Genomic DNA, 12,871 nt, shown 5'->3' with positions numbered 1-12,871 from the left:
CCATATGAGGCTCAACAGATGGTGGCAGTTTAAATCGATTTAATAATGTGAAGAGGTACATCAAATTTTTTTGTGGGTTGGATGTTTTTTGCATAACACCATCCAATTCGTCCCCAATGCAATTTGCCCCCAGTTCAATTTGTCCCGGTGTGGTTTTTGATAATAATTGAAAAATGTGAATTATACAGGGTCCGGCAACACTTGTGTCCACCCCTAAAATCGTCTTTAATTTTAAAGATAAAATTTTGAAAACTTGCATACGCTTATAGTTGACAAAGCTCTAGAAGCTGACGCAAAAATTTGTTTTTTATCACGGTTTGACTGGCGTCGCGACGTCTAAGAAATATTAGCGATTTTCGATTTTTTGCGGAAATATTCGCGAATTCAATTTTTTTCCAACAAAGCTGTGATACAAATATCGGAGTTTTTATTTTAAATCTAATGCAAAATGTGTTTAAAATTTGCGAAAAAAACGCTGTTTTATCAAGTTAGTTTTCAAAATTATGACAGCGCAGCGGCAAACTACGTTTACACCAAAATTTCACAAATCACTTTATTCACTCTTATAAAGGTTAATTTTGATTATCACGGCTATGTTGCACTTTATGGACACCAGAAATCGTTAATTAACATCGACAAATCGACAATTTCAGCAATTAAGACTTTTGTTACAATCTAAAGCGAACCAAAAGATAGATGTCATTTGGACACAAAATGTTGACAGATGGGTGTAAACGTAGTTCCCAATTTTGACGTAATAAAATTGGAAACTAACTTGATAAAACAGCATTTTTTTTCAAATTTTGAAGACAATTTGCATTGACTCTAAAACGACAACTGAGATATTTTTAACACATTTATATTGAAAAAAAAAAAATTAGAGGTTGATATCACAAACCCTCACAATTAACTAAAAATTACATTTTTAAGGCGTCACGACGCCAAAATTATTAGTGATACAAAACAAATCTTTGCGTCAGCTTCTAGAGCTTTGTCCACTATGAGCGTATGCAAATTTTCAAAATTTTATTTTTAAAATTAAAGACGATTTTGGGGGTGGACACGAGTGTTGCCGGACCCTGTATAATTTTACCTGAAATTGATATCTACAACACAAGGTAGCTATACAACAGTAAGAAAATTTGTTTTATTGTAATTTAAAAAAATCGAATACAATAAAATTGTCACTGGTACATAGATAAAAACATTTATAGAGAAAGCATGCAAAAACTTGCAATATTAACATCCGATAAAAACGCATTACAAATTAATAAGGGCCTGACCAAGAATTAAATAATGATTTAAAAAAATCAAATTTTGAGTTAATTTTGCTAGACGGTGTAGCTTTTGTCATTTCTTATTGTAGTTTCCTAAGTCAGTTAAAGCTTATTTAGTGAGATTACCTTTTTCACCTGAATTGAACGAACTTAACTTAAACTATGTGGGTTTATACAGGATGTCCCAGAACTCGTGACCCAAAGGAAAAAGGCTTATTAAGGCAACAATACTAAACCAAAATTTTCTAGCTCAAAAAATAATCGAGTTAAGACAAAAAAACGGTAGCCAATCCGGAAGCTGAATAGATTTTGAAAATCGGTAACTATGGACACATACTATCATTACATTACATTCTCGTTGCCTAGGAAATTTTACTCCACCTCTAGAATATAAGCTTCCGGGATTGGTTGTTAAATTTTTATCATTTCTCGAATACTATTAAACTTAAGCAATTTTTGTTTTAATTTACAAAATTTACCATCTGTATTGCTGCCGGCACCCTCCCTTGCTCTCTGGGTCATGAGTTCTGGGACACCCTGTATTATGTAGATGGAAAATGAAAATAGGTAAATTAAAAATGTTTGCCTGTGTGTTCGTTTATTACAACAATGACCAAAAATATTTGTAGGTACAGTCACCAGCAAATGTATTGAGCTCATGGGCGGAATGGGTCGTAACGAGGTGCAGTAAACTCTCAGCGGGTGGTGTCCGTAATCTGCACCCTCATAAATCAAATTTGTGGAGCCGAAAAAATTTCGAAGCTCTGTTGTTGAAAACCTGACCAGGGATATTTGTTAGGTTTTAATTTACACCGTCACTCTGGCAATTCACCTTTTCACCGTCGCTTCCTTAAAAGAAAAAAATTAGAATATTGAAATAAAAAAAATTAATAAATTAAAATATGTTTATTAAACTTACCGATTTTCTCAAATATTTACCGCATAATTATAGGGGTAGAAGATAATCCGACAGGTATGTGGTCGTTGAAGTGGGGATGCGTGGGTATTTGCAATCAAAAACGCAAATTTTTAAACAACTTTTGAGATTTTTATTAATTATGATTTTAAAATCGGTGAAAATTGGATTACCTGTGTTTACCCTTACCTACTGATAATGACTTTACTTTGACTGCTACCGACTGCCGCTATTTGTCAAATTTTTATTCAGTTTATACTCACAAGTTCGTGTTTAATTTAAAAGATAAAAAGTTTGGCGACACCTAAGAATTGGAATATTTACCGATTTTGGAGTTTTTGAGAAAACACTCGCTAATTGAAATTCTTTATGACATAACTGAATAAAAATATCTCTGTTTTTATTTTAAACCTTATGCAAATCATGTTTAAAAATTGAGAAAAAAAAACGTTGTTTTATCAGGGTAGTTTTCAAAATTATGTCGGTACAGTTAATTTTTTATAGTAAAAGTTTTTAAACATTTCTGAACATTATCATATTATCAAAAATACAATTTATTCTCAAACACCAAATTTTGTCAAAGAATGCTGAAGCGCGTTTCGATAGCAATACTGTCATCATCAGAGCGATGATTAAACTGATTTAATCGCTCTGATAGCATTGCTAAATTTCAACAGTTTCAAGCGTTTTCAAATTTACCGTAAATTATTTACTTACCATAAAATTCCTCTACTTAACAATTAATTAATTCATTAAGTGAAGTATACTGATTTTTCATGTTTACAGCTTTTTATTATCTACTTTGACGTGTTAAATGCATTCTCTGCCAATTTCGCTCAGCAATGAAATGAAAAAAAAGTGCTGAAACTACACGAAGTTGTTGTATATTTATATCTTAATTTTTATGTATAGTAAATCCAGCGAGTAAATAGGATGATTTGAATTTTATGGCATGAAACATGGCAACTTCAAATACTCTAGAATTTTCCGTCGTTTTGGGGATATTAATCTCGATTTGAGTTGGTTATGCAACTACGCCTTCCCGCCTTTTTTAGAAATTTGTCAATGATTTGACATTCACTGACATTCGTCATTCTTGACCACTATAACATCCACTGTTTGCACTGTTCTTTGTGTTTTGTTAGTAGGTATAATAGTGTCTAATTACTAGTTTTTCGCTTTTTCTCTTGTGCAAATTGCCTTTTGTAAGTTTCATGATGATTAGATTCAAGATCTGTTGGTCAGCTTGACCGAAGTTTCCTAATTAGCATGTTGATAATGAAAGATTTGTAACAACTGGACTGCTAATAAAGTTTTGTGTGCCTCTCGATTTCCTGGTGGAAGGATCTATCTGGCACATAGTTTCAAAGTGTGTAAAAAATTGAGGGTTTTCGAGGTTTTCTCTAGATTAGCAAATTAATGATAAAACACCGAACTGTCAGTTTGTTGATTCCCTTGCTATAATCAAGTAATAGGAACCATTTTTATAGCAGTAAATTTAGTAAAAACAATGAATTTTGAAATTAGCATCATAACAACTATTTTAAATTTGGTAACCACCGTTGGTACTAGTTTTTATCACGCAGGTTTGGTTAGAAAACTGTCATCTATTTATTCGTTGGACAGACTATAGCAAAATCTATTTGAGAGTATTTTGGTTATGTTTTCTTGGGTTTTGGAATCATAATTTAAACAAATTTAAAAAATTTCAAAAGTTTCAACAGTATTTTAGTTAAATTAGGTAGATGTTTTTTCTGATTTGTAATTATTATTGTCTTTTGTTATTAATAATTTCAAAAAAGATTGCCAATCCTTTCTGTTATTTGCTGCTTTTTGACATTACAATAACGGTCTTGGTTTTATTTGACACCACGCACCTAGATTTTATTAACTATCATTGCCTAAATTTTTTCATTTTTGATATATTTTTTTAAATATTTATTGTAAAAGTAGAACATATTACACATTTCTGAATAAAAAAAATTAATATCTTCCAAATTATGAAAAAAAAATATGGGTGCCAATTTAAAATAAGAAAGTTGAATATCGCCCAAAAGATACTAAGACATTTAGAAAAATTCTAAAATTATCGTTTTATAGTAAATTAAAAACCATTTAATTTGTTTTTTAAATTTTTGAAATCGGTTCATAAAGAAATATTCTACAACGCCTGCCGTTTTTTAAAAATCACTGTATAACACATTCACAATAAATTAAAACTTCGAACTGTACGACAGTTGAGCGCTTTATTTAAGTCGCATAATAATAATAATAATAATTGCAGCCATAATTGCTGGAGTGCTGTTAAACTGATCATACACTAAAATCCACTTTTTCTTATCTTGTGTTTATTATTTTTTCAAGCAAATTAAGCTATTTAGCAAACTTTGAATTGGAACCTATAGACACTTCAGAGACGGTGATATTGTGTATAGATATTGTCTTAAGAACCAAAGAAGGGGTTAAAATGAGGCTCATTCCAAGGACGTAAAAGGTTCCAAAGATTTTAATAATAAAAAAATATCTTTGACGTAAATTTAACGGTGTATTAGTAATAACACAGTTGAACAGTGTTTTTGTTACATATGGTGTATTCCACGCCAAATCGACCACTTTTTTTCTACCCTATGAAAAACAGTTCTCAGAATTTTTTCAAACTTTGATACCCAACCAAAAAATAATAATAAATTTTTCCAAAAAAAACATTTCGTACCTAATACCGAGAAAGAGAGAAAGATGGTGTGGTGATGTCATTAAATTCTTAAATTCTTATTTGATGCTTTGATAATGGTAACTATGCAAATTGTCATAGTTACCACCAAAGGGTTTCTTATTGGTTCAATACAATGAATTATAAAAATCCTCACCTATAAATAGCTGAAGACTGTAAACTTTGAATTTATTATTCACATGCTTGAAATATAGGTAAAATTATTTATCGAAAAAGTTGAAATAATAGAAATATTATAATACAAGTTTATAAGCAAGCCTTTAAAACACGCACGACGAGTTTAAGAGCACGACGCGTCAGCGGAGTGCTTTTAACGTCGTAAGTATTTTAAAAGCGCTTATAAACGAGTGTTATACGCTATTTTTTATTATACCTATCCATTTACAATCCTTTATTAAGAGCATTGAAAAAATGTGAATTTCCACAATAAAATTATCAAAGGTTGTTTGTGAATCGTTTTCGTAGAGACGGTTAGCAATTGTTTGTTTACGTTGTTAAGCACATTTTTTGACGTTCGTAAAAATCTGTTCAAAAAATGAGTGAAGAGATTAAAAAGCTAGCAGAACATGCAAAACTGCGATTAATTCTGAATCTACCCGACGCTGAGAAACATACTGGTCATGCTTTCCGACGAACTTCATACATTTATGGCAAACAGTGGTATGAGCATCGATGAGTTGAAAGGTCAGGTGGGATGGAAATCTTCGAGTGTGGCTAATGGCTATATTAAATAATCCACTTTAAACAAAATAGTTGTTTCCAAACGCATTGCTGGTGTTCTGAATACATCGGTTGCTAAATCAACTTCATCAAGAGCTATGGACGTCCAACAGAAGAATGAAAATGAACAAGCTTCTACTAGTTATGAATTAGAAGCAACAAACAACAGTAACCAGATTAAAGCGGCGGGCTTTGAAATTTCAAACAATAGTAATTGTAATTTTCATGTTTATTTATATTATAAATAAAAATTGGTCCTGACATTTCACTATTTCTTGTTACCTAGACACCTTTAAAGCTTTAGTGTTTTAAAGACCCATTTTTGCACGCTTTTGCGTGTTTTAATTTAGAATTATGATGCAGGTATAATAAAAAATTGTTTTTATCACCATTTATTTAATTTTTAAACGTTTTTGAGTTTTTCCGGAAATACTCTCGAATAGGGTGCAATAGTGTGACCTCACAGAAAGCGCTAACTTTTAACCCACTCTCCTACTGCAAAGTTACGTGAAAATTATTGAATTAGAATATAGACTATAAATATTTAAGAAATGAAAATGCCTATCTTAGATTCTAGAACCTTTTTACTTTGCTCTGGTTGTGAAAGAAAGGAACAATTTTTAGAGTTTAGATTGCAATTTCCGACATAAGATCGGTCTGTTATTCAAGGTCCTGCGGCGACCAATGACAGACAGCGGAGAAATTAAAATAGCCAATAGCGTAACAAAATTAGATACGGTACACACAATGCTCATAGCAGTATTGCTAATTGTCTATTCAGAAACCAAATCCAATTGTTTATTTTTGTTTGAAATTCCTCAAAATACCTAATGGTGGCATAAAGGATCCTAGCCTCAACCACTGAAATAGTCTGTACGGCCGAGAAAAGCTCAAAAACTCCATTCAAAACCACCATTTGATTTTTTAATTTGATGTCTTGTGGAATATTTTACATTATATCCCAAATTTATATGTTTTTTAGAAAGATAGTGTATAAAGGTTTAGCAGCCATAAGTCCACGTTTCTTAAATATTTCAAATAAAAACACAATTTGCTAGCAAAAAGAAAATTTTAAATCTTATGCAAATTGTATTTAAAATTTGAGATAACGCTATTTTATCTAAATCTAGACAAACTACGTTCACACCAAATTTTAACAAGTCACTTTTTAGTTTTAGTTTTTGGACACTGGAAATCAGTAATCAACAACGAAAAAGCGACAATTTCACAAAGTAGGTAAGACCTTTGTTACAATCCAAACTATGTATAACAGATAAATGACATTTGTTACACAAAATTTGACAGATTAGTGTGAACCTTGTTTCAAATTTGGAAACTAACTTGATAAAATAGCATTTTTTCGTTTTCGAAGCCAAAACTACCAGTGATAAAAACCAACTTTTCACGTCAGATTTTGGACCCTGGTCAACTATGAGCGTATGCAAATTTTCAAATTTTTATTTATAAAATTAAAGATGATTTTGGGGGTGACCCCAAGTGTTGCCGAGTCGAATTTTTACACAAAAAAAACACAAAAAGGCACTAAAACAAATGTTCCACAGGTTTCTTTTAATAAGTGGTTAACTATTTATCTTGAATATTTACTAAAATTTTGGGTATTCAGAGGGGAAAATTGTTTAAACTCCGGAATATTTAGTGTTCGATCGGTCCGGAACTACGACAGACAAAACACGCGGTTTACGCCATCGTTTTTCTCGCCCTTAGGCCGATATGAACCTGGTGTTACATAATCCGAATTTGAAATTTAATTTTTTCCAAAGTCTAATATGATTGATACATATCGCGCTTATTTGCGGAGCAAACGTAAATTATTGGTGTTCATTATACGCTGAATTTCCCACAAAATCCAAAACTGCAAATTTTCAACGCACGTCCACAAATAAAGGATGATCTTCACCATAGTTTTACCCGCACTTTTTTGCATAGCCTTCGGTCTCAAATATCCAAAATTCGATCATCGATATTGAGGGGGAAAATTTTGAATTTTTCGTTTTTTGACCGCCCCTGGTAAACTATTAGACCTACCGCTCAACTTTTAGTTGAAACGTCATTTTCGCCCCAAAAAAGTTCTTGAAAATCACCCAAAAAAAAATCCTTAAAACCTATTTCGGTCAATATCTCGTTTATCTGTGAAGCAAACTCAAGTTATTGGTGCTTATTTAACGCAGATTTTTACGCAGAATTTAAAAGTGTACGAATTTTTAATGTACATCAACAAACAACCGAATTAGAAGCGTTTGAAGTTTTGGCTAGTTGTCAGAAGACAAAAATTTTGAAACTCTGGAATATTTAGTATTCCATAACTACGACAGACAGAAAGAAGCGCTCTTACATAACTCAAAATCGATTTTTTTTTTCGAAAAATTTTATTTGTGGAACAAACTTAAATTATTGGTACTCATTTAAAGCAGAATTTCACGCATAGATAATAAAAAAAAAATGTTTTCAGACTGCGAACTTAGTTAATCTAGTCAGGAGTATAAAATTTGTGTAGATTTACATTTACTTCAATAATAAAAAATAACAAATATGTAAAATATAAATGTGGGGAAACATTCCATGATACCGTTCTAATTAAAAAACAGGTATTCTTTTTATTCCTAACTTCACAACAAAAAACATGTTTAATAGAAAAATTGCCACTAACATTAACGCGAAACTGCCATAACCTTGAATTAGAATTTATAATCACACCGACTCGATGACCGTCATTAGAATGATGATTTTCTCAGTGCTACTATCGCTTATTTTCTGCTGCGCACTCTTCCTTCTGTTGCTATGGTGGTACCAAACCTACACCCGTTTTTTCATCCTCTTGAAGAAAATTCCAGGACCTCCCAGCTACCCGATCATAGGCAACATCTCCTTAGCATCCCAAGAAGAACTCTTCAAAATCGATCGTAAATATGCAAAAGAGTACTACCCTCTGTATCTGGAGTGGTTGCTTCACTACGCCGGCGTCAATTTCTACCACCCTGACGACATTGAGGTAAAAATAGAAATCACGAGCTCAAATAACACAGTCATTGTTTTTAGTTGGTGTTATCTAATAATAAACATATCGAGAAAGGAACTGTTTATAACCTCTTGCACGCGTGGCTTCGGACGGGTTTACTCACCAGCGGCGGCGCAAAATGGCAAACTCGGAGAAGAATCCTAACACCGGCTTTCCATTTCACGATCTTACAAGACTTTGTTCCAATTTTTAATGAAGAAACGAAGAAGATCGTGAAGGAATTAGGAGAGGGAGGCAGTATTGATGTTCTAGCACCCGTTACCAAGTTCACTCTGTTGTCTATAGCAGGTCAGTATAGAGTATAGTACCATCTCAACAAGATTATAGGGTTGTGTTTGTAGAGACGTCCATGGGGGTGAAACTGGATGACTCCCCCCAAAAATGCGAAGACTACAAAAACGCAATTTATATCTTCGGCCACGCGTTAACTTATCGCATGTTGAGACCATGGCTATACACTGACACAATCTTCTACAATTGCACCAAATTCGGAAGAACAGTAAAGGCAGCGATCGCTAGCTTACACTCCCTTTCAAGAAGTGTCATTGCCGAAAGGCAACAAAACTTCAAAGGAACCAAACAGGTGAAACGACAAGCAATGCTCGATCTCCTCCTCTCTGCGAAGAACCAAGGCGCGGATATCGACGACGAAGGCATCGCTGAAGAAGTAGACACTTTCATGTTTGAGGTACTTTCATCCTCTCTGGAAAAAGTTCTGAATTTTTTTCTAGGGCCACGACACCACCGCTCTCGCCATCTGTTACTCCCTCCTCGTCCTAGCTAACCACCCTCAAATTCAAGAAGAAGTGTTCCAAGAAATGAAGGACGTCCTCGGTGATGTCTCCAACCCCCCAACTTTCAACGATCTCAAAGAGCTCGCTTTCATGGAACGTGTTCTTAAAGAAACCTTGAGGTTGTTCCCGAGTGTTCCTTTCATCGCGAGGGTGCTCGGTCATGACATCACAACTAGTACAGGCTACGTAATCCCGAAGGGTGCAGTTGCGAACATTCATATCTACGATTTGCACCGGAACCCGGAAATTTACCCAAATCCTGAGAAGTTTGATCCCGATCGTTTCTTACCGGAGAATACAAGAACGAGACATCCGTTCGCGTACTTGCCGTTTAGCGCAGGTCCTAGGAACTGTATCGGGCAGAAGTACGCCATTTTGGAATTGAAAGCTGTACTTTGTGGGATTTTAGGGAGTTTTCATTTGGAGGCTGAAGACAAAATCGAAGACGTTGTCATGATTACGGACTTGGTTTTGAGGTCGAAAGAAGGAGTCAGAGTCAAGTTTAGGCCACGGAAGTGAGGATTCACTTTGGAACTTTCATCCAGAGAGACTTGGTTCTGAAGGCAATAATTAAGTTTCTAGAAAAAATAAGACCAAAGTGTAAATATTGTCACCTTCAAAATGCCTACATTTCTTTCTCATTTTTATTCATAAATAAGTTAATTTTCTACCACAAACACATTCTAGAGGCTCACTTTTTCAACCAGTAAAATTGTACAGTGGTCACATTAAACCGCAAATAAAAATCCAACAAGACACTGATTAATTGACAATTTTTTTCCGAAATTAACAAAATCGTACAATGAGCCCCTTTCGAACATTTTGATTGAAATGAAAAATTGCACTTTGTGCATGCACTACAAAATCGCAACAGCCGTGTAGTTGTTGCAACTGATGAAACAAAAAGTAGCACATACAAACTACAAATTTAAATCAAAAAAGATTCACGTGATTAAAATAAGTTAAAAGGTATTAAAATGGCAGTAATTGATTTCATAAACGCTTGAGTGTTCGTTTTTTGTCTTTAAGTATTTTTTTCTTCTCTGCTGTGAGTTTGGTCTTGTCGCTAGCGTGTTTTTTAGCCAAAGGACCTTCGCCGCTGCAACCTTTGGAGATTTTCTGAGGCTGTAATACAAGGGATTAGACTGAAATCAACTCTTCATGGTTATAACATACTTGAGCGTGGATTTCTGTCATCATTTTGGCTCTTTGAGAGTAGTCTTCATATTGTTCTAACAGTAGCTTACCAGCTTCCTCATTGAGGGCGGATTCCGCGTTGGGAACGATCAGTAGACACTTTATTGTCTGAAAACATGAGTTTAGTATCGTGAGGTTGTGTTAAAAGGAGTTATTACTAATAATATGTGTTTAATTCCGAGATCTGATTTCCAGTCCTTCTTAAGTGTGTTCACACAAATCTCTCCATTCCCAGCAACGTTGGGGTGGAAAATCTTTGTCAAAAAGAACGCTTTTGGTGGTTCCTGAGGAAAACCCTTCCCGAGAGTCAACTTCACTTTAAAAACGCCCCCCATATACGGCGTACCTGCAAAAACCAACCTCACTATAGTCCCTTTCAGAAACCCACTCACTCACCTGCAGGCCCATCAATATATGCTTGGATATCCGTCACATCCTCGTCGTTAATTTGAACTTTAATACCTTCAGGTGGATTTGAGACTAGATCTTCCATTTCTTTGACTACACGCCTAATGATTTGGGGCGACAAGTTCTCGACGTTATTTGACATCTAAAAAACGGTTAAAATTCCTACAAAGGACCGAAAAACATCACTCACCGTCCCAGAAGTTGTCATCAACCAAAATATCACAAAATTTAACGAAATTGGCGAATTTTTCCAGATAACCGACGTTGACAAACGTGATAACAAACACCACCAACTTGGCGTTCGAGACAAAACAGATGAGCAACGAAATTTGAATTTTGCCACCAATCACATGCTTCGATCGGCGACCAGTTAATCTCGGACCCACCGGCGCAAAAACGGAGGGAAAAAGGAAATCGCGACGGAAAAAAAATAACACGACTACAAAAGTACAGAGGTTGGACCTATTATTAGTTCGAAAACCCCAACTGGTGGTTTTTCTCTCTAGGAAAAGCAGAATTTTTTGTTTGTTTGGAAGGCGAATAGGGCGCCACCTGGACGTGGTAGCGAACACTATCCGACCAAAACAATCGTTTTTTAAAATAAGGGCAGAAGAAAATAAGAGGGTGCCTCCACGCGGTTTTTAATGTCCCTTTAGAAACCAGTTTTACGGCTTTGGTACTGGATTTAGGTCACAGTTCGCATGGTTTTTACTCAGTCGTGACGTCACACTACCATGTAACCAACGGAATCGCCCTATTTCAGTTAACGGTGATCAAGTGGTCCTTGAAATCGTTCATAAACAAAGGAATCGAAACGTCAACTCAATTTAAAAGTGCGTGATTTGATGAATTGGTGAAAATGACGGAACAGGTAATTATCATTATCCCTTTGTTCTATTTAAAGTCCCTTTAAGGCTGGCGATACCTTGCGGTGTAAATACACCCATGCTTTTGAAAAAGACCATGAAGAACCCAAATTTTCCTACTCCACGATCATGGTATTTGACCCTTTTGACGTCAGATTTATATAATGTTTTTTAGGAGGCTGAAATTAACAAACTGAAGTATGCTTTAGACAACTGGAAGCAGATTACCCTCCATGTTAAGAGGGTTTTGGTTTGGGAGAAGCAGTGGCATCCAACTGCACTTGTTGGGGGTACATCTCTAGATAATAGTGATAAGACACTGACAGTTCATTTCAGGCAGCACTATCGTCTTCACTTTTATATGGCTACTAGATCCAAGTATTTTAACTTTAGTTTCGGTATTTGGACTGATTTTAACACTTGGTGACTACTTTATACCAACTTTTGCTAATTCATTGTTGAAGTCAGAAAAATGGACAACCAGAAAGGACCAAGAATTTGAGGAAGTGTGCACAAAGATTGTGTTGTTTAAAGCCAGATTGGCTTTGATTTGGGGGCGCTACTATAGATTGAAAGGATCCAACAGCAAAATGGTAGTGTAGAAATTTGAGGTTATGTCTTAGTTCTTTTAGTATTTTAGTGTGACGGTTATTTCTCTGGTCGTTCTAGCCTGGATTGGGTGCACATTTAATAACCTTTTCTTAGCTTATATGCTGGTGACTTTCTCGCTGTTGCTGCCAGGGTTGGAGCAGAATGGTGTCACCACAAAATGGGGTGATTACATCTCTACTTTTATCTTGGAGACTTTGAAAAAGGCAAAGGAACCAGAAAAAAAGGATTAGTTTGCTCAATTTTAGGTTATTGAAGGTTTGTGTGATACTTTGACTGATCTAGTTTTATACAATAAAGACTTTTGTAAAGAAGT

The 12,871-nt window shown here is 34.7% G+C and overlaps 3 protein-coding genes across 4 annotated transcripts; 2 read left to right on the top strand and 1 right to left on the bottom strand.

Moving 5' to 3' along the window:
• Positions 1 to 8,349: 8,349 nt before the first annotated feature.
• On the top strand, positions 8,350 to 10,237 carry LOC148167866 (cytochrome P450 4C1-like). The gene is made up of 4 exons (XM_088046576.1): positions 8,350 to 8,654; positions 8,702 to 8,969; positions 9,023 to 9,369; positions 9,413 to 10,237. The coding sequence occupies exons 1-4, from the start codon at positions 8,367 to 8,369 to the stop codon at positions 9,992 to 9,994; spliced, it is 1,485 nt and encodes a 494-aa protein (XP_087902702.1). The 5' UTR covers positions 8,350 to 8,366; the 3' UTR covers positions 9,995 to 10,237.
• LOC148167865 (ubiquitin-conjugating enzyme E2 S) lies at positions 10,106 to 11,378 on the bottom strand. Its single transcript, XM_088046584.1, has 5 exons — positions 11,271 to 11,378; positions 11,069 to 11,222; positions 10,831 to 11,018; positions 10,652 to 10,780; positions 10,106 to 10,600 (listed from the first exon to the last, which is right to left on the bottom strand). The coding sequence occupies exons 1-5, from the start codon at positions 11,286 to 11,288 to the stop codon at positions 10,469 to 10,471; spliced, it is 621 nt and encodes a 206-aa protein (XP_087902710.1). The 5' UTR covers positions 11,289 to 11,378; the 3' UTR covers positions 10,106 to 10,468.
• Positions 11,379 to 11,837: 459 nt separating this feature from the next.
• Positions 11,838 to 12,869, top strand: Arl6IP1 (ADP-ribosylation factor-like 6 interacting protein 1). 2 transcript variants are annotated; one of them, XM_088046582.1, is made up of 5 exons: positions 11,838 to 11,951; positions 11,995 to 12,078; positions 12,122 to 12,236; positions 12,283 to 12,539; positions 12,579 to 12,869. In XM_088046582.1, exons 1-5 carry the CDS (start codon positions 11,940 to 11,942, stop codon positions 12,786 to 12,788), a joined length of 678 nt encoding a protein of 225 aa, XP_087902708.1. In that variant the 5' UTR covers positions 11,838 to 11,939; the 3' UTR covers positions 12,789 to 12,869. The 2 variants fall into 2 exon arrangements, with proteins under 2 accessions (XP_087902708.1, XP_087902709.1); XM_088046583.1 differs by lacking the exon at positions 11,995 to 12,078.
• Positions 12,870 to 12,871: the final 2 nt, after the last annotated feature.

Source organism: Gnatocerus cornutus, chromosome 9, assembly GCF_029298725.1.
Source record: "Gnatocerus cornutus isolate USDA-ARS CGAHR chromosome 9, icGnaCorn1.1, whole genome shotgun sequence".
NCBI classification, from domain to species: Eukaryota; Metazoa; Arthropoda; class Insecta; order Coleoptera; family Tenebrionidae; genus Gnatocerus; species Gnatocerus cornutus.
This window is presented reverse-complemented; position numbering and strand designations above follow the sequence as displayed.

Bases quoted from the DNA above. Each gene is read 5' to 3' on its own strand.
- Arl6IP1 (XM_088046582.1), top strand. The intron at 12,079-12,121 runs GTATTTGACCCT...AATGTTTTTTAG, and splicing joins TTTCCTACTCCACGATCATG to GAGGCTGAAATTAACAAACT. The intron at 12,237-12,282 runs GTACATCTCTAG...AGTTCATTTCAG, and splicing joins TCCAACTGCACTTGTTGGGG to GCAGCACTATCGTCTTCACT.
- LOC148167866 (XM_088046576.1), top strand. From the start codon at position 8,367: ATGACCGTCATTAGAATGATGATTTTCTCAGTGCTACTATCGCTTATT. The intron at 8,655-8,701 runs GTAAAAATAGAA...CATTGTTTTTAG, and splicing joins ACCACCCTGACGACATTGAG to TTGGTGTTATCTAATAATAA. The intron at 9,370-9,412 runs GTACTTTCATCC...ATTTTTTTCTAG, and splicing joins TAGACACTTTCATGTTTGAG to GGCCACGACACCACCGCTCT.
- LOC148167865 (XM_088046584.1), bottom strand. The intron at 10,781-10,830 runs GTAATAACTCCT...TCATGTTTTCAG, and splicing joins GAATTAAACACATATTATTA to ACAATAAAGTGTCTACTGAT. The intron at 10,601-10,651 runs GTATGTTATAAC...CTTGTATTACAG, and splicing joins TGACAGAAATCCACGCTCAA to CCTCAGAAAATCTCCAAAGG.